At 58.0% G+C, this 25805-nt stretch overlaps 2 protein-coding genes and 10 non-coding genes across 12 annotated transcripts; 2 read left to right on the top strand and 10 right to left on the bottom strand.

Moving 5' to 3' along the window:
• Positions 1-3014, top strand: AIRE (autoimmune regulator). Its single transcript, XM_062583084.1, has 9 exons — positions 1-224; positions 300-609; positions 696-764; positions 1058-1334; positions 1445-1541; positions 1814-1935; positions 2038-2134; positions 2554-2628; positions 2767-3014. Exons 1-9 carry the CDS (start codon positions 84-86, stop codon positions 2845-2847), a joined length of 1269 nt encoding a protein of 422 aa, XP_062439068.1. The 5' UTR covers positions 1-83; the 3' UTR covers positions 2848-3014.
• A 306-nt stretch (positions 3015-3320) lies between these two features.
• Positions 3321-3439, bottom strand: LOC134144397 (5S ribosomal RNA). The gene has a single exon (XR_009959352.1). It is a non-coding gene; the product is annotated as a 5S ribosomal RNA (ribosomal RNA).
• Positions 3440-3717: 278 nt separating this feature from the next.
• LOC134144396 (5S ribosomal RNA) lies at positions 3718-3836 on the bottom strand. The gene has a single exon (XR_009959351.1). It is a non-coding gene; the product is annotated as a 5S ribosomal RNA (ribosomal RNA).
• A 278-nt stretch (positions 3837-4114) lies between these two features.
• On the bottom strand, positions 4115-4233 carry LOC134144394 (5S ribosomal RNA). Its single transcript, XR_009959350.1, has one exon. It is a non-coding gene; the product is annotated as a 5S ribosomal RNA (ribosomal RNA).
• A 279-nt stretch (positions 4234-4512) lies between these two features.
• Positions 4513-4631, bottom strand: LOC134144393 (5S ribosomal RNA). The gene has a single exon (XR_009959349.1). It is a non-coding gene; the product is annotated as a 5S ribosomal RNA (ribosomal RNA).
• Positions 4632-4909: 278 nt separating this feature from the next.
• On the bottom strand, positions 4910-5028 carry LOC134144392 (5S ribosomal RNA). Its single transcript, XR_009959348.1, has one exon. It is a non-coding gene; the product is annotated as a 5S ribosomal RNA (ribosomal RNA).
• A 279-nt stretch (positions 5029-5307) lies between these two features.
• On the bottom strand, positions 5308-5426 carry LOC134144412 (5S ribosomal RNA). The gene has a single exon (XR_009959367.1). It is a non-coding gene; the product is annotated as a 5S ribosomal RNA (ribosomal RNA).
• A 278-nt stretch (positions 5427-5704) lies between these two features.
• LOC134144411 (5S ribosomal RNA) lies at positions 5705-5823 on the bottom strand. Its single transcript, XR_009959366.1, has one exon. It is a non-coding gene; the product is annotated as a 5S ribosomal RNA (ribosomal RNA).
• A 278-nt stretch (positions 5824-6101) lies between these two features.
• Positions 6102-6220, bottom strand: LOC134144410 (5S ribosomal RNA). Its single transcript, XR_009959365.1, has one exon. It is a non-coding gene; the product is annotated as a 5S ribosomal RNA (ribosomal RNA).
• A 278-nt stretch (positions 6221-6498) lies between these two features.
• Positions 6499-6617, bottom strand: LOC134144403 (5S ribosomal RNA). The gene has a single exon (XR_009959358.1). It is a non-coding gene; the product is annotated as a 5S ribosomal RNA (ribosomal RNA).
• A 278-nt stretch (positions 6618-6895) lies between these two features.
• Positions 6896-7014, bottom strand: LOC134144391 (5S ribosomal RNA). The gene has a single exon (XR_009959347.1). It is a non-coding gene; the product is annotated as a 5S ribosomal RNA (ribosomal RNA).
• A 1451-nt stretch (positions 7015-8465) lies between these two features.
• Positions 8466-25306, top strand: EFHD1 (EF-hand domain family member D1). The gene is made up of 4 exons (XM_062583128.1): positions 8466-8852; positions 15953-16100; positions 22360-22494; positions 23654-25306. Exons 1-4 carry the CDS (start codon positions 8545-8547, stop codon positions 23786-23788), a joined length of 726 nt encoding a protein of 241 aa, XP_062439112.1. The 5' UTR covers positions 8466-8544; the 3' UTR covers positions 23789-25306.
• Positions 25307-25805: the final 499 nt, after the last annotated feature.

The raw sequence follows: 25805 nt of genomic DNA, 5'->3' as shown, positions 1-25805 counted from the left end.
GGGCGGCGATTAGGGCCGAGGCACCCGGCTGGGCGCCGTTAAAGGGCGGCGGCGGCCCGGCTCGGCCCCGGGGCGAGCGCGGCATGGCTGGGACGACGGGCGACGGCGAGCTGCGGCGCCTGCTGAAGCGGCACCGCACCGAGATCGCCATGGCCGTGGACGACGTCTTCCCGCTGCTGCATGGCCTGGCCGACCACGACGTCGTCACCGAGCACGCGTTCAGGGTGAGGGCGGCCGGCGGTGGTGGCGGCGGCGGGGCGGCGTCCTCGGGGCGCGCTGACGGGGGCCGCCGCCGGCAGGAGACGCTGAGCCGGACGGAGCGGGAGGGCTGCCACCGGGCTTTCCACGCCTTGCTCACCTGGCTCCTGGGCCGGGACGCCGGCGCCATCCGCGACTTCTGGGCCGTCCTCTTCAAGGACTACAACCTGCGGCGCTACGCGGGGCTCCAGCCCCTCCGCGGCGCCTTCCCCCGAGGCGCGGGCAGCGGGGCCGGCGGCACGGCCGCGCCGCCGGCCCCGCGCCCGCCCCACGGCAAGAGGAAAGCCCCCGAGGAGCGGCACGGCGGGGCCCCGGCGGCCCAGCTCTCGCCGCGGCGCGACGCCGGCCCCGGTACGACCTGCCACCCCCCGCCCCGGTGCTCGGCCCCTCAGCCCCAGACCCCCCACCGCCACTGTGACGCCCCCCCAACCCCGCAGGGCCCCCGGCACCGAGGGCCGTCGTGGCGCCCGGTGAGGGCGTCCCTGTCCAGCAGGGCCCGGAGGCAGGTAGGAGCCGCTGGCCTGGACCCCCAGCACGCCGGGGAGGTTCCCCGGCAGCCACGGGGCAGCTCGGGAGCCCCCCACCGCCTCTCTTGCAGGCGGCGCCCGGCGGCGCGTCGAAGCCGGGGGGCAGCCGTGCCCCCCGCGCCTGGAGCCCGGCGGCAGCAGCAGGAGCCACAGCCCGAAGGCGCCCCAGGGAGCCGCCCGCGTACGGCGCCGCCGGCCCTGCCCCCGGCCCCCGCTCGCGCCCCGGGGCCGGCCCCAAGCCCGCTCCCTTCTCCGCTTGTGTCCCCCCGCAGAGCGGCGAGCCCCGCGGCCACCCCCGCGCCCGGCGCCCGGCGCCCCACCAGGTGAGAGCGGCCCCCCGCCACGGCGGCCAGGGCGCCCGTGGCGGCGGCGGCCTCCCTCGCTGCCCTCTCCCTCCCTCCCTCCCTCCCGCCTGCCCGCCCGCCGGCGGCAGCAGAACGAGGACGAGTGTGCGGCGTGCGGCGACGGCGGCGAGCTCCTCTGCTGCGACGGCTGCCCCAAGGCTTTCCACCTGGGCTGCCTCGTGCCCCCGCTCACCGAGGTCCCCAGGTGCGTCCCGCGCCGCCCCCGCCGAGTCGCCGCGCGGCCGCCGCCGCGGGTCCGGCCCGCAAGCGGCCCGGCTGACGCCGCCGCTCACGGCCCCGCTCCCGCCGGCGCAGCGGGACGTGGCGCTGCCTCTCCTGCGCCGCCGGCCAGGCGCAGCCCCGCGGGCGCCGGGACCCGCGCCGGGACGCGGAGCCGCCCGCCGGCACCCAGGTACCTGCCGCGCGGGCCGAGGCCGACGGGAGAGCCGGGAAGTGGCGCCGGCGGACGTGTGGAGCCGGCTGCCGCCACCGAGCCCCTGCCCGGCGCCGCCGGCACGGTGCCCACGTCCTGCCCCTCGCCGGGGCTGCCGGGCTCGGCCCCCAACCCGGAGCCCGGCCGCCCCCGGGCAGCCGGTAACGGGGCGCTGGCTGCGGCCCGCTGTCCCCGCCACTGGCGCCCCCGGGCCCGGCCGGCGCTGAGGCCGGCTCCTCTCGTCCCGGCAGGAGCCAGCAGCGGGCGGCACGTGCGGCGTCTGCGGGGCCGGAGGCGACGTGAGCTACTGTGGGCGCTGCCTGGCAGCTTTCCACCCGTGCTGCCGCTTCCCCACGCGCGGCAGCCCTGCGGGGTGAGCCCCCCCCCCCGGCCAGCAATGCGCGTGCACACGCAGACACACACACACACACACACGCTACACCCTGATGGTTTGTGCCCTCCCCGCCTGTTGCAGGGGGCTCTTGCTCTGCAAGTCCTGTGCTGGTGGCCCAGAAACGGCCAACTTGGAGGGAGCCACAGTCGCTGGAGACCACCAGCTACAGGTGGCAAAGGTGAGTACCACCACAGCCTTGCCCAGGGCGGCAGGGGGTTGGTGAGGGGAGGTGCTTGCACGCAGCAAGGCTGCAGCTCCCCATCGGCTGCAGAGGGGAGGGTGAGTGGAGTACAAGCGATCATAGGCAAGCAACAGCTGGCTGATCAGGACAACCGGCAGAGGGGGTGCTGGTGGTGTAGGGTGTGCACGGAGCAGACACCAAAGCTGTGCCACACGGGAAAGCTGCAGACCCTGCAGCTCAGGAGACTGGGGCACAAGCTGCATGTCCCAGCTGTGCACAGGGACAAGGGTCGTGCCCTGCATGTACAGCCGCCAAGAACAGCCGCAGGAGAAGGACCGGGGGCGGGAAAAGGTGGCCTGCGGGAGGGCAGAGGCAGCTGCTGCTGGCACAAAGCTGGCAGTGGCCGGTTCCCTCAGTCTCTGCAGGCGGATGATGAGCATGGCAGCGACCCTGTCCTGAGCAAGGAGGAGCTCGACTCGCTGCTGGGCGAGGTACTCCACCAAGAGGGGCTGCATGTGCCCCAAATGGGCGCCCACCTGCACCCGCAGGGCGGCGAGGCGCACCGGGGCTGCGGAAGGGCACAGGCTGTAAGCAGAGGGAAAACAAGACTCTCTGCGTGCTGCCTGCAGAGCTCCTGGGACGGGATCCTGCAGTGGGCATTGCACAGCATGGCACGGCCCCACGCGGATGCCCACGGGCTCTTTACGTAGCACCCCGGTGTCTGGGACTACGCAGGCCGAAGGGTCCGCGTCGCAGGGTGCCCTGGCGCTACAGACCAGGAGAGAGGCATGAGCGGGCTGTGCATAAGGAGGGAGCACCGACAACACTGCGTATGCGCAAAAGTGCACATAGCTCTTCTGAGAGGGAAAAAGGATTACAAAACAAGAAAAAAAAAAAAAAAAGAAAAGAAAACAACAAAGATGGAAAAACAATTTAATTCTAACCCACCATACCAAGCCTCTGTAAAAGACACGAGGAAAAGAAACATTACAAAGGCTTCAAAATAGGCAAAAAATGACTGCAGACATGAAATGATATAAAACAACCAAATGTCTGTCTCCCCCGCCGCCCTGCTCGCCCCTCCGCAACGCCGCCCCGCGCCGACGACGACCACACCCGCAGCCTGCCGCTACAGCCCCCCGCAAAACGACCGCCGCGACCCCCCGGCCCCACGCAAAACAAAAGCCTACAGCACCCGGTATTCCCAGGCGGTCTCCCATCCAAGTACTAACCGGGCCCGACCCTGCTTAGCTTCCGAGATCAGACGAGATCGGGCGTTCTCAGGGTGGTATGGCCGTAGGCAACAGTTGGCCCCACCGCCGCCCCCTTCACAACACCCCGCGCACGCTGCTGCCCCGCACGCAACACCCGCACCCCTCTCGCGCCCTCTCCCGACACGCGCCCCGCACAACGCCCCGCCTGGCCGCGCGCGGGCGCCCTCCGCACGCGACGCTCCCCCCCGCCGCCCCGCTCGCCCCTCCGCAACGCCGCCCCGCGCCGACGACGACCACACCCGCAGCCTGCCGCTACAGCCCCCCGCAAAACGACCGCCGCGACCCCCCGGCCCCACGCAAAACAAAAGCCTACAGCACCCGGTATTCCCAGGCGGTCTCCCATCCAAGTACTAACCGGGCCCGACCCTGCTTAGCTTCCGAGATCAGACGAGATCGGGCGTTCTCAGGGTGGTATGGCCGTAGGCAACAGTCGGCCCCACCGCCGCCCCCTTCACAACACCCCGCGCACGCTGCTGCCCCGCACGCAACACCCGCACCCCTCTCGCGCCCTCTCCCGACACGCGCCCCGCACAACGCCCCGCCTGGCCGCGCGCGGGCGCCCTCCGCACGCGACGCTCCCCCCCGCCGCCCCGCTCGCCCCTCCGCAACGCCGCCCCGCGCCGACGACGACCACACCCGCAGCCTGCCGCTACAGCCCCCCGCAAAACGACCGCCGCGACCCCCCGGCCCCACGCAAAACAAAAGCCTACAGCACCCGGTATTCCCAGGCGGTCTCCCATCCAAGTACTAACCGGGCCCGACCCTGCTTAGCTTCCGAGATCAGACGAGATCGGGCGTTCTCAGGGTGGTATGGCCGTAGGCAACAGTCGGCCCCACCGCCGCCCCCTTCACAACACCCCGCGCACGCTGCTGCCCCGCACGCAACACCCGCACCCCTCTCGCGCCCTCTCCCGACACGCGCCCCGCACAACGCCCCGCCTGGCCGCGCGCGGGCGCCCTCCGCACGCGACGCTCCCCCCCGCCGCCCCGCTCGCCCCTCCGCAACGCCGCCCCGCGCCGACGACGACCACACCCGCAGCCTGCCGCTACAGCCCCCCGCAAAACGACCGCCGCGACCCCCCCGGCCCCACGCAAAACAAAAGCCTACAGCACCCGGTATTCCCAGGCGGTCTCCCATCCAAGTACTAACCGGGCCCGACCCTGCTTAGCTTCCGAGATCAGACGAGATCGGGCGTTCTCAGGGTGGTATGGCCGTAGGCAACAGTCGGCCCCACCGCCGCCCCCTTCACAACACCCCGCGCACGCTGCTGCCCCGCACGCAACACCCGCACCCCTCTCGCGCCCTCTCCCGACACGCGCCCCGCACAACGCCCCGCCTGGCCGCGCGCGGGCGCCCTCCGCACGCGACGCTCCCCCCCGCCGCCCCGCTCGCCCCTCCGCAACGCCGCCCCGCGCCGACGACGACCACACCCGCAGCCTGCCGCTACAGCCCCCCGCAAAACGACCGCCGCGACCCCCCGGCCCCACGCAAAACAAAAGCCTACAGCACCCGGTATTCCCAGGCGGTCTCCCATCCAAGTACTAACCGGGCCCGACCCTGCTTAGCTTCCGAGATCAGACGAGATCGGGCGTTCTCAGGGTGGTATGGCCGTAGGCAACAGTCGGCCCCACCGCCGCCCCCTTCACAACACCCCGCGCACGCTGCTGCCCCGCACGCAACACCCGCACCCCTCTCGCGCCCTCTCCCGACACGCGCCCCGCACAACGCCCCGCCTGGCCGCGCGCGGGCGCCCTCCGCACGCGACGCTCCCCCCCGCCGCCCCGCTCGCCCCTCCGCAACGCCGCCCCGCGCCGACGACGACCACACCCGCAGCCTGCCGCTACAGCCCCCCGCAAAACGACCGCCGCGACCCCCCCGGCCCCACGCAAAACAAAAGCCTACAGCACCCGGTATTCCCAGGCGGTCTCCCATCCAAGTACTAACCGGGCCCGACCCTGCTTAGCTTCCGAGATCAGACGAGATCGGGCGTTCTCAGGGTGGTATGGCCGTAGGCAACAGTCGGCCCCACCGCCGCCCCCTTCACAACACCCCGCGCACGCTGCTGCCCCGCACGCAACACCCGCACCCCTCTCGCGCCCTCTCCCGACACGCGCCCCGCACAACGCCCCGCCTGGCCGCGCGCGGGCGCCCTCCGCACGCGACGCTCCCCCCCGCCGCCCCGCTCGCCCCTCCGCAACGCCGCCCCGCGCCGACGACGACCACACCCGCAGCCTGCCGCTACAGCCCCCCGCAAAACGACCGCCGCGACCCCCCGGCCCCACGCAAAACAAAAGCCTACAGCACCCGGTATTCCCAGGCGGTCTCCCATCCAAGTACTAACCGGGCCCGACCCTGCTTAGCTTCCGAGATCAGACGAGATCGGGCGTTCTCAGGGTGGTATGGCCGTAGGCAACAGTCGGCCCCACCGCCGCCCCCTTCACAACACCCCGCGCACGCTGCTGCCCCGCACGCAACACCCGCACCCCTCTCGCGCCCTCTCCCGACACGCGCCCCGCACAACGCCCCGCCTGGCCGCGCGCGGGCGCCCTCCGCACGCGACGCTCCCCCCCGCCGCCCCGCTCGCCCCTCCGCAACGCCGCCCCGCGCCGACGACGACCACACCCGCAGCCTGCCGCTACAGCCCCCCGCAAAACGACCGCCGCGACCCCCCGGCCCCACGCAAAACAAAAGCCTACAGCACCCGGTATTCCCAGGCGGTCTCCCATCCAAGTACTAACCGGGCCCGACCCTGCTTAGCTTCCGAGATCAGACGAGATCGGGCGTTCTCAGGGTGGTATGGCCGTAGGCAACAGTCGGCCCCACCGCCGCCCCCTTCACAACACCCCGCGCACGCTGCTGCCCCGCACGCAACACCCGCACCCCTCTCGCGCCCTCTCCCGACACGCGCCCCGCACAACGCCCCGCCTGGCCGCGCGCGGGCGCCCTCCGCACGCGACGCTCCCCCCCGCCGCCCCGCTCGCCCCTCCGCAACGCCGCCCCGCGCCGACGACGACCACACCCGCAGCCTGCCGCTACAGCCCCCCGCAAAACGACCGCCGCGACCCCCCGGCCCCACGCAAAACAAAAGCCTACAGCACCCGGTATTCCCAGGCGGTCTCCCATCCAAGTACTAACCGGGCCCGACCCTGCTTAGCTTCCGAGATCAGACGAGATCGGGCGTTCTCAGGGTGGTATGGCCGTAGGCAACAGTCGGCCCCACCGCCGCCCCCTTCACAACACCCCGCGCACGCTGCTGCCCCGCACGCAACACCCGCACCCCTCTCGCGCCCTCTCCCGACACGCGCCCCGCACAACGCCCCGCCTGGCCGCGCGCGGGCGCCCTCCGCACGCGACGCTCCCCCCCGCCGCCCCGCTCGCCCCTCCGCAACGCCGCCCCGCGCCGACGACGACCACACCCGCAGCCTGCCGCTACAGCCCCCCGCAAAACGACCGCCGCGACCCCCCGGCCCCACGCAAAACAAAAGCCTACAGCACCCGGTATTCCCAGGCGGTCTCCCATCCAAGTACTAACCGGGCCCGACCCTGCTTAGCTTCCGAGATCAGACGAGATCGGGCGTTCTCAGGGTGGTATGGCCGTAGGCAACAGTCGGCCCCACCGCCGCCCCCTTCACAACACCCCGCGCACGCTGCTGCCCCGCACGCAACACCCGCACCCCTCTCGCGCCCTCTCCCGACACGCGCCCCGCACAACGCCCCGCCTGGCCGCGCGCGGGCGCCCTCCGCACGCGACGCTCCCCCCCGCCGCCCCGCTCGCCCCTCCGCAACGCCGCCCCGCGCCGACGACGACCACACCCACAGCCTGCCGCTACAGCCCCCCGCAAAACGACCAAATAGGACACTGATCTTATAGTCTGGTAGTGCAACGGAACAGCCATGAGTTTTATGGCGTTGTGCTGTGTTAGATGCAGCGCATAAGGAAACAGCTCTTTCTTTTTCCTGATGGGGGTGTAAAGTCACAAAAGATGCCTCAGCTGGTTACCGTTTACTTGGGTGTGTAAGTCTTTGTGTCCATCTGTTTTTTTGTCCTCAGAGGTGCATGTGCAGGTTTCGTTCGATTTTTAAAGACAGCTCCAGGGTGACTGCATGGATGGAGCTTGAGCCTTAGGTACCTTTTCAGAGTGATGTCTCCACCTGCTTTTGCACTTTTGCACCATGCAGTGCTGCTGCCCCGGTTGTGTAGAAGGGCGGATTGCCGAGGGCGTGTTGTCCTGAGGTTTCCTCACCATGTTTCACCTCACTTTGATAAGAGATTAGCTCTGCTTCTGTTGGTGCTCTGCAGTCCAGAGATGCGAGTACTTGCCTCACTTGTACAGCTGCCGATCTCACACCCCGTGCAGATCTTTCCACCAGATGGCAACCTCATTGTGTTGTAGCTGTCCATCACCCTAGTTGTGCGGCCATGGGCCCACCACCCCACAGCGCACCAGCTTGTCCCTCCATGGCCGCGTTCCCACCAGCCAGGGCTGAGGGCATGGCTGCTCCTCGGCCCTGGTGCACGTGGAGTACAAGGCCTGGCGTGTTTCCAGCGGGTGCTCACCTGCTCCCCCACACCAGCACCATGCGTCCGCCCATGCAGCCCCGCAGCTGGGGACCTGGGGACTCTGGGCCCATCTTGGAGAAGACTTTGTTGCGCATGGAGGGAGCAGAGCAGTTGCTGGGAAGTGTTGCATCTGCACCACTGATTTCTCACTGGGGAAAACAATCCTATTAGAAATCTTTTAATAGTTACTCCTTTTTAGGGGCCCTTGGTGTGTCTCTCCAGCGTCAGGCTGCTACTGGCTCAGGAGAAGATGTGCAACCTAAGCGGGAAGCTTGGATGCCTGGATCTCGCGCGCTTCGGGGGCGACACCTTGGCGCCTGCTTCGCCCCACGGCCGCTGCCAGCGCAGGGCCCCGCCCGCGGCCGGCCAGGCCCCGCCCCCGGGCCCGCCCCCGCCCCGCCAGGCCCCGCCCCCGGGTCCCCCGCCGGGCCCCGCCCCCGGCCCGCCCCGCCGGGCCCCGCCCCCGCCCCCCGCCAGGCCCCGCCCCGCCGCCTCCCAGCGAGGGAATAAAGTTCAGGTCCGGGCGCGGCGGCGGCAGCGCGGCGGCCCGGGGAGCGCGGAGCGGCCGGCCATGGCCTCGGAGGAGCTGGCGCAGAAGCTGCAGCGCCGGCTGCTGCTGGAGGAGAGCGGGCCGGGCGCCGGGGGGGAGCCGGGCGGCGGCGGCCAGGAGCAGGAGGAAGAGGAGGAGGGGGGAGGCGAGGCGGAGCGGAGCTGCCTGACGGCCAACGCCGACTCGGAGCTGAGCGCCAAGCTGAGCCGGCGGCAGGACATCAACGAGGGCACGGCGCAGCCGCGGCAGGCCAAGGTCTTCAACCCCTACACGGAGTTCAAGGAGTTCAGCCGCCGGCAGATCAAGGACATGGAGCGCATGTTCCGCCTGTGAGTGCCCCGCGGCGGCGGTGAGGGGCGGGCGCGCTCCCGCTGTGCGGCCCCGGTGCCGGGTGCGTTCCCGCCCTCGTCGAGGGTGCGCGGCGCCGTGGCCCTTGCCGGGGTGATGCTCTGGCTCCAGTGCCTCCCTGTGCCCGGGCCCCTCGAGCATCCCCAGAGCCTTTGCGAAGCGGGACCAGTGGGTGTGGGTGAGGTGCGAGGGCTGCTGTGTGTTTGGGGGCTCTGCTTGGCCCCCTGCGCCCCTCGGAGGGCAGGGGATGAGCCGTGCTGCCTGCTGCCAGGTTGTGCGCAGCAGCTGGGAGCAGGCAGTGGTGCTGCTGCAGCACGGCTTGGGGAAGCAACGGCGGTGGTTTGGGAAAGGAAAAGTGGAAGAGCTGAATTACAGCTGAATTTTTAGACAATGAGCTCATTAAATGCAGGCCTTGCAAGTGGGAAACCTCGGCTTTTCAGTTGAATGCTAATCAGCTGTTTGCTGTGGCTGGAAAACATTGCCTGCCCTGTGAGGACTGTTGCAGCTGAGAGCTGGCTGGTTGTGCCAAAAAACAAAGACACGGAGCGCGCCGTGGCCTCGAAGGCGGCCTGCCGGGCCGTGCAGTGCTCCGCTGCCCTCCCCTGCGCGGAGGAGGACAGCAGACCCCTCCAGGCCAACCTGGAGTTTGTCACTCCACGCCAGGTCTCTGCTCTGTCTGGCCCCGGTGACCTGTTTCGAGCGTTGGCCAGCACCACGTGCTGCAGGAGGTGAGGAAACCTTTCCCTTAATTCCTGCCAGTCACAGCTTGAATTAAACCTTGCGATTAAGGCTTTTATTCTTTGTACAGCTTGTTGGCCCTGGCTACCGCAGTCCGGGATCTTTCCTAGTTATGTTAAAAAAAAAAAAAAAACACTTGACAGACAGGGCTATCGTTCCTTTGCCACAGGATGTCAGGTTTCTAATGTCTAATTTCCTGTTTGAAATTGCTTCTTATCAATTTACAGCTACTTCTAACTTGATTGAGGTATCTGCTTGTGTCTCTTGGGAAGCAGGGAGAACAGAAAATCCTCATCTCCCCTTAGAAACCTTCCTGTCTGAAGGTCAGCTGGAGATCTACAGCTTTTTTGTGAGCTGGACAGCCCCATTCTTCTTCTTTCTTTGCTTTTTCTTGCCTCTTACATAAGCTGAAAAGCTCTGAACAACCTTTCTCCCTCTCAGTCTCTGTCTTGTGATCCCCTGCTAGGAGGGGAGATCATACTTGGTGTTGCAGACTTGTGTTGGGAATGAGAGCTTCTTGCATAGAAAAGTGCTGGTAAATCCGTAACTTAGACTGACGTTGTGACTGTGGGCAGTGAGTGTGCTGTGGGCAGGTCCAGGGTGCTGCAGTGGGGCTAGGTGGAGTTGCTAATGACTGATGGTAGCTCAGGCTGCCCCGAGTCAGGATGGGAGAGGAAGGGCTAACCTGAACATGGGGCTTTCCTGACTCCTTGGTGCTTTGCTGATGTGATGTATTTCTTCTGGGAATGGGACTTCCCCGTGACTAATGTCAAGGCTGCCAGTGGTGAGGCTCGGCCCTGCTCTCATGAACAGGGTGCAGGTAAAAAGTTCCCTCTGGTGCTGGAGGCCCAGCTTCTGTCACCTCCTTGGGGTCTTTCCATGGCAAGGTCCCATGTTCCCATGGCAAAGTCCCATGTTCAGGTCAGTTTTCCTGGAACCAGACCCAGGGTGGAAGGGACTTTCACTGGGAGCTGTAAGATGACCTACTCCATTCACTTGCTCTGTCCCTAATCCAGGGGTTATTGGTCTGGTTAGTGGTGATTGGAGCAGTTTGGGAGCTCTGCTTCAGCCCCTCTTTGGTGCTCGCTCGCCTCTCGCAGGTGTTACCTTGGCCAGGCTCGTGTCCCCCCCTTGCATTGCAGCATTCCCCCGGCACTGTTCCTGCTTGTCGGCTGCAGAGGGGAATATGGGTGGCTGCCCTCTGCCCCCCTGGGGGCTTGGGGCTGCGTGGTGGCCCCAGCTTTGCAGGACACTAAAGAGCCAGAAAAGCATGGCCAGGCCTCTGGTGGCTCTGGGGGCTATTGGGTGGGTTTTTTCCTTTCCGTGGCAGTGGGACCAGGAAATCTGCAGCTCAAGCTAATTATACTGTGACCTAATTAGCTGCCTGTTCTGACGATATGCGGGGACCTCAGTAACCATGATAACCTCTCTTCCCAAAGTCTTGCAAGCAAACTCTCTGGAGCTCTGGAGTCTTACAGCTCACCTTGGTGCCAGTCTGCCTGGGCAAATGGCAGTCTGGGGCAAGCACTTGGGAAAGGGGTGAGGATGGGGCTGTGCTGTGGGCAGGAAGAAAAGATCTATCAGATTAGCTTAATCTGTGAGATAGGAGGAAGGTCCTAAGGGAGACTCGTCACCCTCGGTGCCAAGCGAGGTCTTGCACGGCGTCTTGGGGGAAGTCTTTGCTTGGCAAAGGAGATGGTTGTCTTGCCCTTGCCCCCCTCTGAGAGCAGCAGTCCTGTAGGGCTGCATGTGTCCACCCTGGTGCCGAGTGGGGAGAACTCCTGCCACCTGTGCTGGCGGGGGATGAGAGGGAGCAGTGTATGGCCGAGAAGCCCCCCAAACCCTTGCTGACCCAGGAAGCCATCCATGTCTCCAGCTGCCTGGCAGGGGGGAGTAATTGCTTTCCAAGCTCCCGATGAAATGTAAAGCTGAGAGGAAATAAAGTGCTACTTAGAAAGGATTTTGAAATATTTAGGATGGCATTATTACTACTTCAGCACCATTACTCTGCAACAACTTCATTTCAAAGCCTTTACTGGGCCACTGCAGCATGCAGGAGTTGCAGGTCAGGTCTGCAGTTGCCCACAGCCTGTGGAGTGAGCTCAGGTATATGAATGTACACAGAGAGGACAGGCCCTTCTTCCAGCCTTTTTCAGAAGGGCAGACACCTACAAACTGCTCTGATCCTCCAGGACTTGAGAATTCCCATTCAACTATGCTTTTTTTTTTTTTCTCTCTTGGTGTTTTTCAGGTTGTTGAGGAGAGGGTTGCCATCTCAATGCTGGTAATGCAGTTCTTAGCACTTCCTTTTTTTTTCCCTTCTCCCTCCTTCCTTTTTCTTCTGAGGTATAAAATTACCCTGTACCCCTTCTTGTGCTGTGTAACACCACCTTCGGTCCTGAGCACCCTGGTCACTGCTCTGATGTGGAAAACCTGTTCTGTCTCCCAAGGGAAGTGGCTTGGGGTATTTCTTGGGCAGTGACTGTACACAACAGACTTCTTCCTCTTAAGCAAGTATCCCCTCTTCCCTTCCCAAACTTCTGCGATGTCTTTTCTTCCTCCAGCACTTCAGGAGCTGGGCACGTTTTGCAGCCAGGTGGAAGCCAGCCAGTGTGGGAATCTGGGTGCATCCTCGTTGCAGCGGATTTTGGCAGGCGCGGGTGCCTTATCTGCTGCCAGGAATGTCGATGTGGCCACGCTGCAAACCCTTATGCTGCTGGCGGTAGGGCTTGTAGCAGTGCTCGGCGTCCTAGCTCACCCCGGGGCTCTCACTGGACCATTGCAAGCGGGAACCCTCCTGTCCCCTTCGGGGCTGGCCTGGGCCTTGGCACCCTTGACTGAGTTTGTGCCGGAGCTGCTGCCCCGTCTCCTGGATGCCCAAGGAGCAAGATGTCTCTGCCGGCTCCTCTCGCTGCCTGCCCTGCTCCGGAGGGCTGACAGCAGTGAAACAGGTGAAAGTGGTGTTGGGGGCTGGATGCAGCCCAGAGCCCTGCGCAGGAGCTCCCGAAAGGTGGATAAGGGGATTTTGGTTGGGGCCAAGGAGCGTCAGGAGTGATGCTCCCTGCTTCGGTTGTGCACCTGGAAGTACAGCCGGCGCCGTGCCCTGCTGCTCAGAGTGCCTGCGCCTGCGAGAGCGCAGGGCTGGGGCGTGACAGGGAATGAATTATGCTTTCCCAAGGCCTATAAATATGCCTGTCCCTAAATAGTCTGGCTGTGCAGCTCCGTGGCGGCCGGCTGGATGTACCGAGGTCCTAAAATACTCGGGCTGTTTTAGGAGGCGGGTGGGGGCGGGGAGGAAATGCAGCAGTTCGCAGGGTGCTGCTCGTGCTGAGGGCCCATGTCCTCTCCGTCTGTCCGTCCCTCCTCCTGTCCCAACCGTATGGCGCTCGTAACACTGTTTCGGAGCGGCTCTCGGTGCCTGCTGTCCCCGGGGAGCTCTCCTCCGGCGTGCTGTGGCCCTGAGCCCCTGGGCGGCCCGTCCCGCCGGCGCCGCGCACTGAGCACTATTGTGGGGCCGGTACGGCGTGTTGCTCTGCCCCGCGGCCTGCTGCCGACGAGACCTCGTTTTGCACAATCCTGGCTTTGTGCTGCTCTTCGCTGGGAGGACAGAGCCCTGAAGCCGTGCCCGACGGCCGGTTAACCCCTTCAGGCGGCGTCTTTGCCCTCAGGCGGGCTTGATGCCCTGGGGAGACCTGGATGTGCTGGTCCCCAACAAGCATTAGCTCCTGGGGCCTGAAAAAGCCCTCGGTCCTGGGTGCCACCCTGCCACAACGCTCGTTGCTGCTTTGGCTGACAAAACATCACAACTGCATCTGCTGTATTTCAGAGGGGAAAAACTCCCAAGCCTTTCTCCCAAACTTAAAGGAAAGGCAATCTGATGATTCAATATGGGGGAGAGTGCACCTATTACATTTCGGTGAGACCTTGAAAATGCAGCTCGGCGCTGGGCTTCAGAGGGATGCTAACACATAGCTTAATTTTAACTGGCTTCTTCCTTGCGGCAATAAACCTAGCGCCCTTCTTTCCTCTGACTTGTGAGGTCTGTGACCCGCTTTCTGCTCCCACAGAAGTTTCTGTGCTCTACTCGTTTTCCGCAAGCCCACTAGGTTGGAGAGCATTTTGGATTTGCTGAAGGCAGAGTGCATCAGGCAGATCAGTAGCACAAGGCAGGTATGAGCCAGCCTGGTGGTAGGGAGCTTGTGAGGGACCTCTTTTCCTGCCCTTCAGGGTCACTCGGACCTAGAGTGTTGGCCCTTTTGAAGGAAGAGGTGGGGGGAAGGAGGAAAGAGGCACAGACAGTCTAAAATTGTTTTTGTAGGTGGTGGGGCTCTCTGGAAAAGCAATGGTGAGGCTGATTGCAGCTCCAGCTTCTGGAGAAGGGTAGTGCTGGTATCTCTTGCACCAGGCTCTGGCTTGGTGCCTTGAAGGCCACCACAGCCTTGGGAGAGCAGCATCCCTGCAATCAGCAGGACCTGGGCAGGGGATGCTCTTGGTGGTGACCCAGCCTCACGCTGCCCTTGCCAGCAGGCAGCTCAGGGGCACGTGGCTGTGTTCGTGCCCTCCTCTGCCATGGCTTTCTTTGCGGCTGTGAGCTATGCCAGCTGGAAAGCACCGTCTTCCAGGGGAACCACAACTGTGCTGGTCTGTCTGGGGTGGCCACAGGCACTGCTTGTTTCAGAGGTGAGCTAATAGCAAATGAAGGGTGACGGGCAGAAACGCCTGACTGCTCCTGCCAAAGCAGGGAGCTTTAACGCTGTGCCTGGGGTTGCCTGTCCCAGCTGTCGGAAGGATGTAATTCTGCCTTGGTGAGGTGAGGGGGGGGGAGGCCTGGCAGGGAGCCACTGTGCCCCAGAGCCGAGCTCCGCCATGGGGCTCTCTACTAGCAGAACACTTGGCCCGTGGGCTTGGGAGCTTTAAATCCCTGTGGATTTAAGCATCTGTGGCCAGATGCTTTGCTCGCACCTGCGGGAAGTGGCTAGGGAGGACAAGGTGCAGGCTGAGCCCTGAAATCTTTGTGGCCATCTTGTCCCTGCCATGGTTGCCCGTGAGTGGTCCGGCTTCCTGTACAAGTCGCTCCTGCCTGCCTTCATCTGTGGGTTTTAATTTTGTAAGTTGGTGCCAGCCTTGGGTCTGGGAAGGGGCTGAGCACCTGCAGTATAGCTACGACAGTGCAAAGAGGTGCTCCTGCGGATGGAGCTGTCCCAGCAGCTCATCTGAGAGCACATCAGAGCCCTGCAGCTCCTCGGCCACCCCTCCAGAGCGAGCCCATGGCTCCACTCGGAGCGGCACTGCATCCCTGCTCCCCATCCTGCCGGCAGGACTGCCGCTGGCCTCCGTGCTGCCGGGAAGTTACTGCCCAACTTGCTGCACTCTTGTATCTTCTCCAACAAGACTCTGACTCTTTCTTTACCTCCTCTAGCCCAACCTTTGCTCACTTTCCAACAAAGGCATGTTATAAAGATGGTTGTTCTTCCCTCCTCCTCTTGCTCAGCTTTGCAGACGCTCTGCTGTGGGTCATTGCCTCCGTTCCTGAAGCATGCGTGTGGGTGATCTCCTGGTGGGAAGGTTTCTAGCAGTCCTTGCAGTCTTTCCTGTTCTCATAGGAGCTTGTTCCCATTCTAGTCTTGCTCCTAACACCATCCCCCTTCTCAGGGTGTGAGCATTTGTTTCTTCTCCTGGTGTAAGGCCCCCCGACGCAGTCCTTGGGCACCAGCTGGAACTATCTTAGTGCATCATGCTCTCCCTCTGGGCCCCACTTTCTGCTCTGCCCAGGGGCACTGATAAACAGCTTCCCTGAAGCTAAGCACTTGTGTGGCATAAAAGCATTTCAGAGAGGAAAGATCTTAACAGCTAGACAAGACATATTGTGCTTACAAGCAACGATATCCTTTTTCTTCTGGGAGGTCCTGGTTGGTCCACGCTCCCTTTTTCTCCTCTACAGGAGCATGAGACACAAAGCAGTAGCTGGCTCTGGGATGCCTGTGCTGTGCCATGCTGGTGCATGGTGTGAGCTGTGTGGGAAGTAACCCTTGTACCAGCCGTGCAAGTGGGGGAAGCAGGAATGCCACCAAGATGAGCACGGTTCCCTTGTTCTCCTCCTGTGTGGTGGTTTGGCCTTGAGCACTTCCCTCTTGTGTGAAATAGCTCTGCAGGCTGTCTGCTCCTTCCCAAAGCTTAATATATTTCAGCACTGGGTTCTGTCATGCAACTTCCCCTCTCCTCTGAGCCTTGAATCACCCTGTGACTTTATCCATTTGCCCAGTTCCTCTTCTGGTAAGATGCTTTTGCATTGCCCTGGATGGGGTGTGCTGAAGGCTGACCCCCTCTCCTTTGCACCCTGCAGGTATGACTCGGGACGGGATGGGTACATTGACCTGATGGAGCTGAAACTTATGATGGAAAAGCTGGGGGCCCCACAGACCCACTTGGGCCTGAAGAACATGATTAAGGAGGTGGATGAAGACTTTGATGGGAAGCTCAGCTTCCGTGAGGTAAGGGTGGCCGCGGGGGAAAATGGGGATGTGGCTGTGGACTTGTGAGAGGAAGCAGCCAGGCTCTGTTGCAGCCATAGCTGCATCCCCTCCACGTGTGCAAGTTGGGAAGTGTGTGAACTTACTAGTGCCCATGGTGGGACACATCCTGAGGAGCCCTGGGTGTGGAGCACTATGTGTTTGTGTCTTCCTCCATGTAGCAGTAATGGTACCAGGCCCTGAAGTGCACCAGGACTTCTTGCTTTGGGAAGCCTTGCTGCAGCTGCCTGGGCAGCACTGGCAGCTACCTGTCCTGGTGGGAGTGACACAGATTTGGCATGGTCTTGCAGTCATGAGGTACTGTTGGGCTGCTGTGATACAGTGGCTCAGACCTCCTTTCAGGTACAGGCCAAGGCTTTGCTCAGAGCCGTCTGCCTCACGGGGAGGCACTGAAGGCTTCCCCAGGCTTTCCAGCTTCTTTTGGATGGCTCTGCATTGTGCAGTGCATAGCTGCTGCAAGCTTTATGAAGGTGGCTGTATCTGTGCAGAGGTTTAAACTCAGTGATGCTGTAGTTGAGTACATAATGCTATCTCAACAGAGGCACACAGCTAATGGGTCTGTTTCTCACTGCTGGGGTGTCAGTCCTGTACAGGGGGCAGCTGAGTGTGGCATGGACAGGACAAGAATTGTTGGTGTGTAAAGGAAGAAAAGAAATCTCAGCAGCAACCTGTATGCAGTGAAGTGTACTCAACCCTTATCTCAGCACAAGGGAGCCCAGATACCATAACATCATCTGTTACATCATCTTCTACTAGGCTTGCGTTGCTCCCTGATCCAGTAATGTGCGTAATGTGGTGGCTTTCTAAATTAACTAATAGTCCCTTAGACAGGGCAAGGGACAACTGCAGGACATAAGCAGCTTTTTGATGGCTTTTCTACTGCACTGCTTCCTCCTCCTGCAGGAGGCTTTTGAGATGAGCCCTGAGCAGCTGGGCTTCCTTGTTTCTGAAAGGGCTGTGCTCTTGCCATGTCCCTCACAGAGGGGATTTGGTTGTGCTGATAAGGTGCAGGGCCCTCTATCTCAGGCAACAAGTTTTTCATTTTGGAAGTGCCAGCACCTTTGGCAGTGTCAGAGTGTGGGGGAGAGAGCAGGAAGGCCCCAGCAGGGCATGTGGTTGCTCTTGCTGAGTTGGTCAGGGGTGTGAAGGTGTTGGGCGAGCTGCTGCATAGTTTCTCTGCGCTGTCATGTCAAACCAACTCACTTTCCGTTCAGACTTTGCTGTACTGTGTCCTGCCGGGAGTCCTGGTTATAAGGAGTGAAGGAGACTTGGGAATTGCTGGGCTCCTTGTGAGGGGAGGGGGAGAGGAAGAGGATGCTGCCTGCCCTCTAGAGCAGAAAGCCAGCTGTGGTGAAAGCCCTTACATGTTCCTGTTCCCATGCTCTTGCTTCATTCCCTGTTGTACTCCATGCTCCTGCTGTTGCTTGGAGGAATACTGCCAGCCACTGTGCCAGTCCCCTCAGGGGAGGGCTTGGAGTCAAAGGCTTGGTGCATGGCACTGCACAGGAGGTGGATTTGCTGGCACGGCGGCTGCGTCTCTGAGGAACCTGCTCTGCAAGCAGGTGCTGAGGGAGCTGAAAGGCTGCGGGGACAGGCAGGGCTGCAAGCTCCAGTTTTGCTGTAAGAACTCAGCAGTAGAAGACAGACAAAAGACTGATTTTTACAGGGCCAGGCTGGTGTGGAGAGAGACAAATCTGAGAGGTGAGAGTTTGTCAGTTTGTGCCAGCAAAGCTCTAGGCCAGCAGCTCACCTGGCAGGGAACGATGTGCCTAGTCAGAGGTGAACTAGACTGCTCTGGAGTCAAAAGTCACCCTCAGGATAGCAAAGAATCCAGTGGAGCAGGAAGAGCACAATGTCCTTGGCCCCAGGTCAGACTAGGGGGAAGGTAAGTGCAGGAGGCAGCACAGATACTGGTGCAGATAGGTAGCTGAGACTGCCAAATCCCTGCACATGTTGGAGGAGCCCTCTGCACCGCTACGTGCGCCTGGGCCTGCCTTCCCGCACTGAAGTGCAAGGGACAGCTTTGGCTATTTGAGTAGTGCTGCAGATGCTCTCTCCTGTGAAAAAGTCCCTTTATCCCCCAGAGCTCTGGAAGATCCTGTTGCACCTTCCTGGCAGCGCTGTGCAGCAAACCTCCTCTTCTACTGCCACCTGTTTGGAGTACAGTCCCCTGCGTGGCTGCCTGTCAGCCAGCCTGCCAGCCCTTGGCATGCTGCATGTGGCAGCTGGTGCTGCTGGAGCACCTAGCCAGATGCAAAATGATGGTCAAGCAAACAAGCTTCAATGGTGCATGGCTTGGAATGAGACAACGTCACTGATGGAGCTCTGGGGCCAAATTACACTCTGAGCACAGCAGCCTTGGCACACATCCAAAGCTTCCTGTGGTGGAGGAGCAGGATGCTTCTTGGCACATCTGCAGCGAGGCAAGAAACGCAAGTCCAGCTCCGCTGTTCAGGCAGAGGAAGGGCTGAGAGACAGCTTCCTTGTGGGTGCAGGGGGCTGAACAAGCTGCCATGGTCCTGTCCTGCTTCCCTTGCCTTCGGTGGTAACTAGCAGGTGTGGGGAGAGCGTCCAAACTGACTTGGACCACTGTGACAACAAAGGAGAAATCCCAGCTTAAATGTGTCTGAACTCAGTGTATAATTGAAGCACTGGAGGCCTCCTCCCTGCCTCTCTGGGGGAAAACCCGGAGGGTTTGAGGGCTGGAGCATCTGCCCTATGAGGAACGGCTGCGAGAGCTGGGCCTGTTTAGCCTGGGGAAGAGAAGATTGAGGGGGGATCTTATCAATGTGTACAAGTACCTGAAGGGAGGGTGTCAAGGGGATGGGGCCGGACTCTTTTCAGTAGTCCCGTGTGACAGGACAAGAGGCCATGGGCAGAAAATGAAGCACAGGAAGTTTGGCCTGAATGTGAGGGGAAATTTCTTCACTGTGAGAGTGAAGAACAGGCACAGGTTGCCCAGGAGAGGTTGTGGAGTCTCCTCCTCTGGAGATATTCAAGGCCTGCCTGGATGCAACCCTGTCTAACACGCTCTAGATGACCCTGCTGAGCAGGGAGGTTGGACTAGATGATCTCCAGAGGTCCCTTCCAACCTTCCTGATTCTATGATTCTATTCTATGATTCTAAAACAAGCCCTGACATACCTGCCTGGAGATGCGCTTCTCTCAGCAGCACTAGGGAATGACTGGAATCTCTTCTGGTTTGCAACAGGTCACCTTTTGTTGTTGCTTTGAAAAGCTCTGAGTCTTCCCTTCACACGTAAGCTGGAAAGCAGGCTTGTATTGGGCTGACTTCCTGCTGATGAACTGCTGGCTCCCTAGGAAAGCTGACTTCTGACCAAAGTCCATCAATACATCATCAATCAACTGCACTAGCCTTTCTCCATGAGTTGAGCAAAACAGTTCAGATTTAAACATCAGATACAGTGATGGGGAAAAAAATGCATGAACATCAATTTCTGTAACTTGCACAGGAAACTAGGATTAATTACTATAATAGCAATGTCTAACTTGAGCTGTTATCTAGAACCCACGGAAATCCACCCATGCTCTTTCACACCCACACTGAAGTGTTTAAATGCTGACCCATGTTGTGTTTGCTAGCAGGGTTTGTGAAAACCAGTTTTGGGTGCCACTGCTTTTCTGGCAAGCTGTTTCAAGACTGCTGGTGCCAGTCAGTCTCATGTCCCCTCGCACCCCTAAGGATGCACGGTGCCCTGGGGGGCTCTTCAACTTGAGCACTGCTGTGAGACCTGACACTGCAGGACAGCTATTAGACCACTCAGGATGCAAGACTGGGTATATCTCTTGTCTCTACCAGGTTAGTTGGGTAGAAAGAGCATGTCCTGCCCCTTGAGAGCAGGGTTTTTAAAACTAGTATTATTCACTGTGTCTTCTCTGATATTTGAGGCTTAGCTTAATGTGATGTCTCAGACCCAACATTGGGTGTGAAACAAGAGTTAGGAAAGGAGCACATCTGCACTTTGGTTTCCTGCACAGTTCAGGAAATTGCAAGCAAATTCCTGATGCTCCCTGTTCAGGGAGGACTGATACTTAGAGGGCATATAACGAGGTCAGTGAGACGAAATGGAAGGGGATTGCTCCTTGGCTCCTGGGAAAGCCAGTGTGATCCTGCCCAGTTCTTGGGCTGCCTCTAGAGCTCATTCAGCTCTTGTGCTTTTTGGTGCAGCCCACTCTTCCTGGCTGCAGCAGCCAATGTCAGCCGGAGGAATGCTGCCCTGTCCCCTAGTTTCAGGGTGACTCATGCACACTTGTTCTTGTGACTGGGTGTTTCCAGTCCCTCCCCGTGTGGCAGCTGCAGCAGGCCTCCTCAGGATTGCTCTGCTTCCACTGCCCTTTTTAGATGCCAGGAAGTGGGACTTTGCAGGGTGGAGCAGAAACTGCAAGGAGGAACCATGACTAATGCCAGCCTGGCTGCAATGTCTCACTGTTCCGTGTTGGAGGAGGAGAGGAACAAGCCTGAACCCAGCAGATCTGAGCAGAGCAAGAAGATGTCTTGGACTGTTGGTTTCTTTCTGAGTGGGCTAGTCTGCTCAGCAGAGTATTGTTTAATGTGTTACATGTGTTTAGAGAGAGTGGGAAGCTGTCTTCCCCAAGTAACCTGCTTTCTGGCTGCTCTGTACTGAGCACGCATGGGTTACAAGGCTGTTGCACAAAGCAAGGCCTAGTAGCATGGCGTCTGTGAGAGGGCAGCCAGGACTGCTGTCATCTCCCCACCCTTCCTCCTGGGAGACCTTCCCAAACTCTTGCATCTCAATCTGCTTCTGTAAGCTCCTGGAAAAAGGAGAGTGCATCAGGGGCTGGCTGCAGGGTGGATACTGGGACTCTGCTGCCCTCCTCTGGGATAACATGGGCTCTCTGTAGGAACAAGCAAAGTCCCAAACCTGGGTGGTTAGGGAGCGCAGCGCTAAGATGTCAGACACCTCCATGCAGGTGGATTTCACAGCATTCTGTGTGGTGTTTGGAGCCCTCCACACTGGACCAAAGTAGTGCAGTGAACCGTCTTCATTCCTCTTGTCCCCTTTCCCTCACTTCTGTTCTTTCAGTGCTGTGCCAAGCTTTGAGACCCCTTGCTGGGGGTGGTCAAGAGCAGCAGGGAGAGTTACAAGACCTCTACAATTGCACTTAAATTATCCGTATCTTGGAGTTCAGTTATCAGTTGAAAGATGGTGAAAAGATCTTTATTTTTAAACAGGCTGGTCTTGTTCCTCTTGTAGAAAATACGCTTTTCTGGCCCATAATATGGCTGGGTTTTTTGTTTCCCTTTACGATTCACTTGCTGATACGTGCTCTGCTCTAGTGACTCAATTTGTTCAGTGCAGGACAAAGGCTTCAACACAAGTTGCTCTGCAGAAAATGCTTGTTCACGCCATTGCTGACTGTCCCAAGGGTATGAGTCTGTCCTGAGCACTGACAGGTATGCTAGAGAAGCTCTCCTATGTTATTTAATTGACACAACAGAAATAGAGGCTTTCCTAACTTTAGCTAAACAAGTCTGGGCTCCCCAGAACAAACTGAAACATAGCTCCAAGGGCAAATTTAAGTAGCTTCTCCCATGTCCTAGACTGGGCGTGAGTTGAAGTGGCCACCTTCTGTTGTCCTGGTGTCTTTGACCATATGTTGTTCTCCCCTCCCGTACCATGCAGACCACAATATTTGGAAGGGCCTAAGGCAAAGTTCACAGCATAGGCAGTCCTCAGATCCCGCTCCAGTGTGCAGGCTTGAACTGCTGTCCTCTCTGAGAGGAATGCACTAGCACCTCAATGTAGCTGGTCAGGGAAGGCAGGCACTGGGTTCAGGTTTGTGCCAGGGCTGACTTTAGTCTCCTGCCTTTGTTGTTGTAGGATGTGATCTGAGACCCTAAAATGCTAGGGAAGCTGGTGGGAGGATGAGAACACAACATCTGACAGATGGAGATGGCTGCATTTCTCTTGCCATCTGAGAGCCTAGGCTCAGTAGGAGCTGTGCTCCCACCACGGCTCTCCTCCACAGAAAATCTCTTTTCCTCTGAGCTGTCTGCCTCAAGTCCAGAAGAGCTGTGTACTGGAGTACAAGTTCCATGGTGCCACTAGGTTTATATAGACCTGCTTTCCTTTGCTAAAATATGTAAATTCCTACCCCACAGGTGAATGTCTGTACTGCTTGCATTTTAAAATGAGCCTCAGTGAAGAATTTGAACATTTCTTATCTGTTTTGCCAGTTCCTGCTGATTTTCCATAAAGCTGCAGCTGGGGAGCTTGAGGAGGACAGCGGCCTGATGACACTTGCAAAGCTGTCAGAGATCGATGTCTCCATTGAGGGAGTCAAGGGAGCCAAGAACTTCTTTGAAGCTAAGGTATGGTGTGGCACAGAGCAACATGAATAAGCTCTGTATGCAGGTCCTATTCAGGACCTGGCCATGGACCTGCTGTTCCTTCTCCACTAGGCAATGCAGTATCACTGACACTATCCCTGCTTGCTTTCCAGTTGAGGATTCTGCCACGCTCCTCCCTAGCTAAGGGGATGAGTATTTTGTTCCCCTCCTTTCTCAGACATTGTTTTTCCATTCAAACATGTATGTTGCATTCTAGTGCTAGAGACTGGTGAATGCTAAAATGGCTTGCTTCACTATGACAGCAGTGGGTCTGACACTGAGCTGACTGGCCCACTTGTGTCCCTATGGCTGGGAGCTTTGTATGACTAGCCGACTGACCATTTTTAAAGTAAAAAGCATCCTGGAAACTAATGCACAGGGACTAACTTTCTCATTTGCAAAACTTCCCTCGATTGGGACATCCTGAGTTTACTGGTGAACGAAGTATTTTAGAATACACAATTTCAGCTATCTCTTTCTTGAGCAGCTCTGTGTAACCTTTGGGATCAGAATTACTGCACAGAGTTATGGGATTGGCAGAAAGAGCTTTGCACCATTTGAAGCTGACAAAGCACCCTTTTTTGAAAGCTCTCTTAGAAAATAATCCTGCCTGTTTATATAAGAAGTTTTTTCCCAAGAGCATAGCACAGCTATTGCACAGCAGATGTACTGAGATAAAAGCTGGAAAGAAAGCTGGAAAAATAGCCAGCAAATAAACAATGTCTCTTTGATCTGCTGATTATCCATGGCGTAGTATGATGTTCTCAAATTTGGCTATGATTCAGAACTGTTTTCTGCAGCAGTTTCTATCAATGCATGCTCACAGCTTAAGCTATGCTGGCTAGTTATGGAAAGAATATTTAACTTAGTACTGATTGCATTTTTTGGTCACTTGTTAGTGATGTAATAGTAAATGACCTTTCCTGCATTGATGTCAAAGTCAACTGAGCTAACAAGTTTTTGATATAAATACCCAAGTGCTTCAGTGTAATTAATACTTGACCCATCCTGACAGCTTCATAGCAAGCGGCAGAAGGTGTGGCAAACAGTCCTCTGTGTTATTCTTTTGGGAGTAGTTCAGACTCTGATTCTGCTTCTGCACAGTTTGATGCTCTTATTTTTTCCTCTCTCTCCTCTAAAGGTTCAAGCCCTTTCTTCAGCCAGTAAGTTTGAAGCAGAGATAAAAGCTGAGCAGGATGAGCGAAAGCGAGAAGAGGAGGAAAGGAGACATCGTCGAGCAGCTTTCAGAGAGTTAAAGTCTGCGTTTAGCCAGTAGCAGACCAGCCAATATGCGCTCTGAGATTGCACATGACTTGGTACATTTCCCAGATCAGGGTTCTACCTGGAGAGTACTGCCTGGATTCTGCCTAAAACCCATTACAGCTTTGCTAGACTTCCTCTCTTGAAGATCCTTCTGAATTGTTAAGGACACAACTCTTGCAGTTACTATGCACTCATAACGATGCGAATCATAAGAGCTGTGTACATGCTGTTTGCTCTGAACCGTCAGGAGCACGTCACCCTGAAGCAGAAACAGCAGGTAGCAAATCATGGGTGAGCACTGACAAATGTTGTGTTTGCCTACTTCATTCTTTCCTCCCTTTCTATACATCATTTTCTTAACTCCTTATTAATTCATTCCTTGCTTACAGGCAAGTAGTGAGGTCTTGTATAAATTGGGATGTACAAAGTACAGATCCATTTCCTGTATGTTTGTACTGCTATTGGGTGTTGTCACGCATCCTTGACTTCCCCTTGTCTTCCTCAAAGCCCTGTGCCGCAGGCACTGTGAAAGCACTGTGAAGAGAAAGATCATTATTAGGGACATGGATCAAGTTAATTATGATTTCCTGTAGCTTTTCTGCTGCCCAACAGCATGTTGGTGGGTCTTCCACTTTTTCCTCTCTGAAGTGCCATAATAAACCTTTCAATAAGAGGTGAGATTTTTTCCAAGACTTTGAAAGCAGGAATCTGTCTCTTAAACAAGGAATAGAAAACTGAGTTGCCTGACCATACATCTTCTTTCACATTCCATCATATTAGTGTACTGTACAACTTCACTGTATTTTTCCAGCCTTAGACTTCGAGGAAACAGATTTTTAAGGGATATTGCCAGATGGACTATGAGACTGAAAGGCACGCTATTTTTATCTTTGGAAATCTGCTCCTATCCTGAATCATATAGGTGACTGTTTGGTTTCATTAGAGCTGTGACAGATAAAAACCAGCTGAGCATACTGAGCAATCCCTGCTCAAGAAGATAAGAGCAGACAGGTTAGCGCATTTAGCCAGATTGAATTTAGAAGGCTTGCACTAAACTTAGCCATTTTCTTTCACAAACACAGGAGACTTGCCCACAGATGTTAAAATGTCATATACATTGCAGGTCATGACAAAGGAAAACTGTGTTCCTTTGGCAAGACCTTTCTCTAACAACAGATTTACTCAAGTTCAGAGTCTGCAATTGCCCCAGTCTGTGCATTTTTTTTTTCCTTCCAGACCAAAACTCACCAGTTGTCTTTTCACTTGTCTGTTCTGCTTCTTAAACTGTGAGCACTAAACTGTGAGCATGGAATAATAAATAGAAAAACCTCTACTCTTTAATGTCAGGTGAAAGAATTGCTAAACAATTAAACTGTGTATATATCTTCACAGATTATATTTTATAAAATCACGCTTTTTTAGCTAAATATTTATAATTAAATGTTTTTATACTTTACAACAAAGCAGATAACTGCATCTTCAATTATTTCTCCTGTTGCTGAAATGTACAAATAAAGCATTGTTATCTCCAGTCTTGCCTACGGTTTATTTTAGGTCCTTGAATATGCTGTTTTGTTCAGGAACTACTGTTACTATTGTAACACTCCCTACTCCTGAACATTCTGCTGTTTGAGCCCCAAAGGTTGGTGTCCTGACTTGGATAAGTGGGGAAGTGTTCAGCCCCTTGTTACGACTTCTACTCCTATGCAGCAGTTCTGCTGTAAAAAGCCCTAGTGTTTGCAGTTCTCTTCTAAATGGGATGTGGCTGTGCAAATATTTGAAATACTGTCCACTGCAAAATGTTGATACCTGAACGACTCAAGTTTCCCTTATCTTGAAGTAGACACTGCATCTCTGCCCCTAGTAATGTCCCAGCTGGAAACTGGGCAGGTTGGTCTTACTAGATTTCTCTTCGCATTTCATTGTCCTGCCTTTATAGGAGAAAAATGAATACATGACTATCTGCAAATGTTTCCCAAATATCTTGTTTCTGCTGAGGCCGATCAGCTAAGCTTTGCTGGCACAGCCAG

Source organism: Rhea pennata, chromosome 9 (assembly GCF_028389875.1).
Source record: "Rhea pennata isolate bPtePen1 chromosome 9, bPtePen1.pri, whole genome shotgun sequence".
NCBI lineage: Eukaryota > Metazoa > Chordata > Aves > Rheiformes > Rheidae > Rhea > Rhea pennata.
Note: the sequence above shows the minus strand (reverse complement) of the source record. Positions and strands in the feature narration are given on the sequence as shown.